The 2,008-nt window shown below is 43.1% G+C and overlaps 1 protein-coding gene across 1 annotated transcript; it reads left to right on the top strand.

The window, feature by feature from the left end:
• The first annotated feature begins 201 nt into the window (after positions 1-201).
• On the top strand, positions 202-660 carry LOC145575373 (uncharacterized). The gene has a single exon (XM_081633252.1). The coding sequence runs from the start codon at positions 202-204 to the stop codon at positions 658-660; it is 459 nt and encodes a 152-aa protein (XP_081489378.1).
• The last annotated feature ends 1,348 nt before the right edge of the window (positions 661-2,008 follow it).

Below are 2,008 nucleotides of genomic sequence, written 5' to 3'. Positions count from 1 at the left end.
ATAACATCGCCAGAGGGCAATGTATTCGAGTATGCCATTAAGTTCAAGTTCAAGGCATCGAACAATAAGGTAGAGTACGAAGCAACTCTAGCTGGTCTGAGCTTGAGTATTGCACCAGGTGCCTAGAAGGTGCACCTGCAGACTAACTCTCAACTGGTAGCCAACCAGCTAAAGGGGGAGTATGAGGCTAGAGAGCCTACAATGCTGAAGTACACAACCAAGGTAAAGGAGTTAGTAGCCCAACTAATGCATTTTCAGATAGATTTGGTCCCTAGAGCTAAAAATTCTCAAGCTGATGCGTTATCAAAGTTAGCTAGTTCTACTCTCCAAAGCCTGACAAGGACCGTCATGATGAAAGTCCAGGTGAAAAGCAGCATTGCAGAAAGCAAACAGGTGAATTGTACTAGGCAGCAGCGAGCATGGTTTTTAGACATATTAGCATATACAGTACATGGCTCGTTGCCTAGTGACGAGGCACATGCTAAGAAAGTAAAAAAGGATGCCAATTGGTATGTGGTGATGAATGGCGAGCTGAACAAAAAAGGCTTCTCCAAGCCACTATTGAGGTGTATTCAAGAGTGGGAGCAGGACAAAATTATGGAAGAAGCACACTTAGGAATTTGCGCCAACCATATTGGCAGAAAAGCCCTGGGAGTGTAAGTGCTGCAAAGAGGAGGCCAACTTTGACACTAGATGCCTTAGCATATGTCAAGAAATGTGAAAAGTGCAAAAAGTATGCTCCAGTTATAAACCAACCAGCGAACTATCTGACCCCAATTCTCAGGCCGATCTCGTTTGCCCAGTGGGGAATGGACATTTTAGGACCTTTCACCACTAGGTCAGCAGGCAGGAAATATCTCATAGTAGCAGTGGATTATTTCACCAAGTGGATTGAAGCTGAACCCACAAAGTACATAAAGGCTTCCCAAGTAAGAACGTTCATATGCAAGAAAATCATTACAAGATTTGGGGTACCACAATGAATAGTCTTTGACAATGGGTGCCAGTTCGACTGTGACACCATCAAGGATTACCTAGAAGAGATGGGTACCAAGTATGCAAGCGCCTTAGTCTGCCACCCGCAGAGCAATGGCCAAGTGGAGGCAAAAAACAAGCTGATCCTAATAGCCTTGTAAAGGAATTTGGAAGAGCATAAAGGCCTCTGGGCTGACCTAGTCCTAGAGGTATTGTGGGCAAACAGGACAACAGAGAAGGAGTCTACTTGGAAAACTTCATTCCTCCTGGCTTATGGGGCAGACGCGGTATTTCTAGTGGAAGTACAAATCCCCATCCTGAGAATTCAGCACTATGAGCAGCAAGGGAATGAGAAGTGTCTACTAGAAGAGCTAGATTTCCTTCTAGAGTTGCGGCTAAAAGTGGCCCTCAAGCTGGCAACCCAGAAGAGCAGAATCTCAAAAGTTTTTAACAAAAGAGTCAAGCACCGGGAAATAATACCTAGGGACTTAGTTCTTAGAAGGACTGCAACAGTAGGAAGAGGAAACCGGCATGGAAAGTAGTCGGCCAATTGGGAAGGCCCTTTCCTCATCCACGAGCAAGTAGGCCAGGTGCTTTCCTCCTTGCAGATCAAGAAGATTAGTTCTTAAGGAATATTTTAACGTAGATGTGTTAAAGAAATATTTTGTTTAAAGGGCATGTGGCTAAATATAAAATGAAAAACTTTGTTTAAGTTATGTAAAAACTTTGTTCAAAATTATGTTGTGTTAATCAAGGCAACTTAAGCCATTTAAATTCAATGAAATGTGAGCCTCTACGTGAGGAGTATGCTATTGAGCTTGCCTAAACGTTTTTATTTGATACATTACGCTTTAGCATCGTGCACTAACATGTAGAAAACATCATATATACACAAAAGTTAAAGCACAAAGCATCACAATAAGATGCAACAAGACATCGTTACACTTGTGAAGACCACCGTCTCCTAAGTTTCACCTACCTACTCAAGTAAAATAGGGCACCACCTCAGAGAGGCCTGAGGAGGAAGCCTGGC

The sequence above is a fragment of the Chenopodium album genome, chromosome 13, assembly GCF_948465745.1.
Source record: "Chenopodium album chromosome 13, dcCheAlbu1.1, whole genome shotgun sequence".
Lineage (NCBI taxonomy): Eukaryota > Viridiplantae > Streptophyta > Magnoliopsida > Caryophyllales > Amaranthaceae > Chenopodium > Chenopodium album.
The sequence above is the reverse complement of the archived record's forward strand: the minus strand, read 5'-3'. Positions and strand labels throughout refer to the sequence as shown.

Coding starts and splice junctions, on each gene's coding strand:
- LOC145575373 (XM_081633252.1), top strand. CDS start 202: ATGCTGAAGTACACAACCAAGGTAAAGGAGTTAGTAGCCCAACTAATG.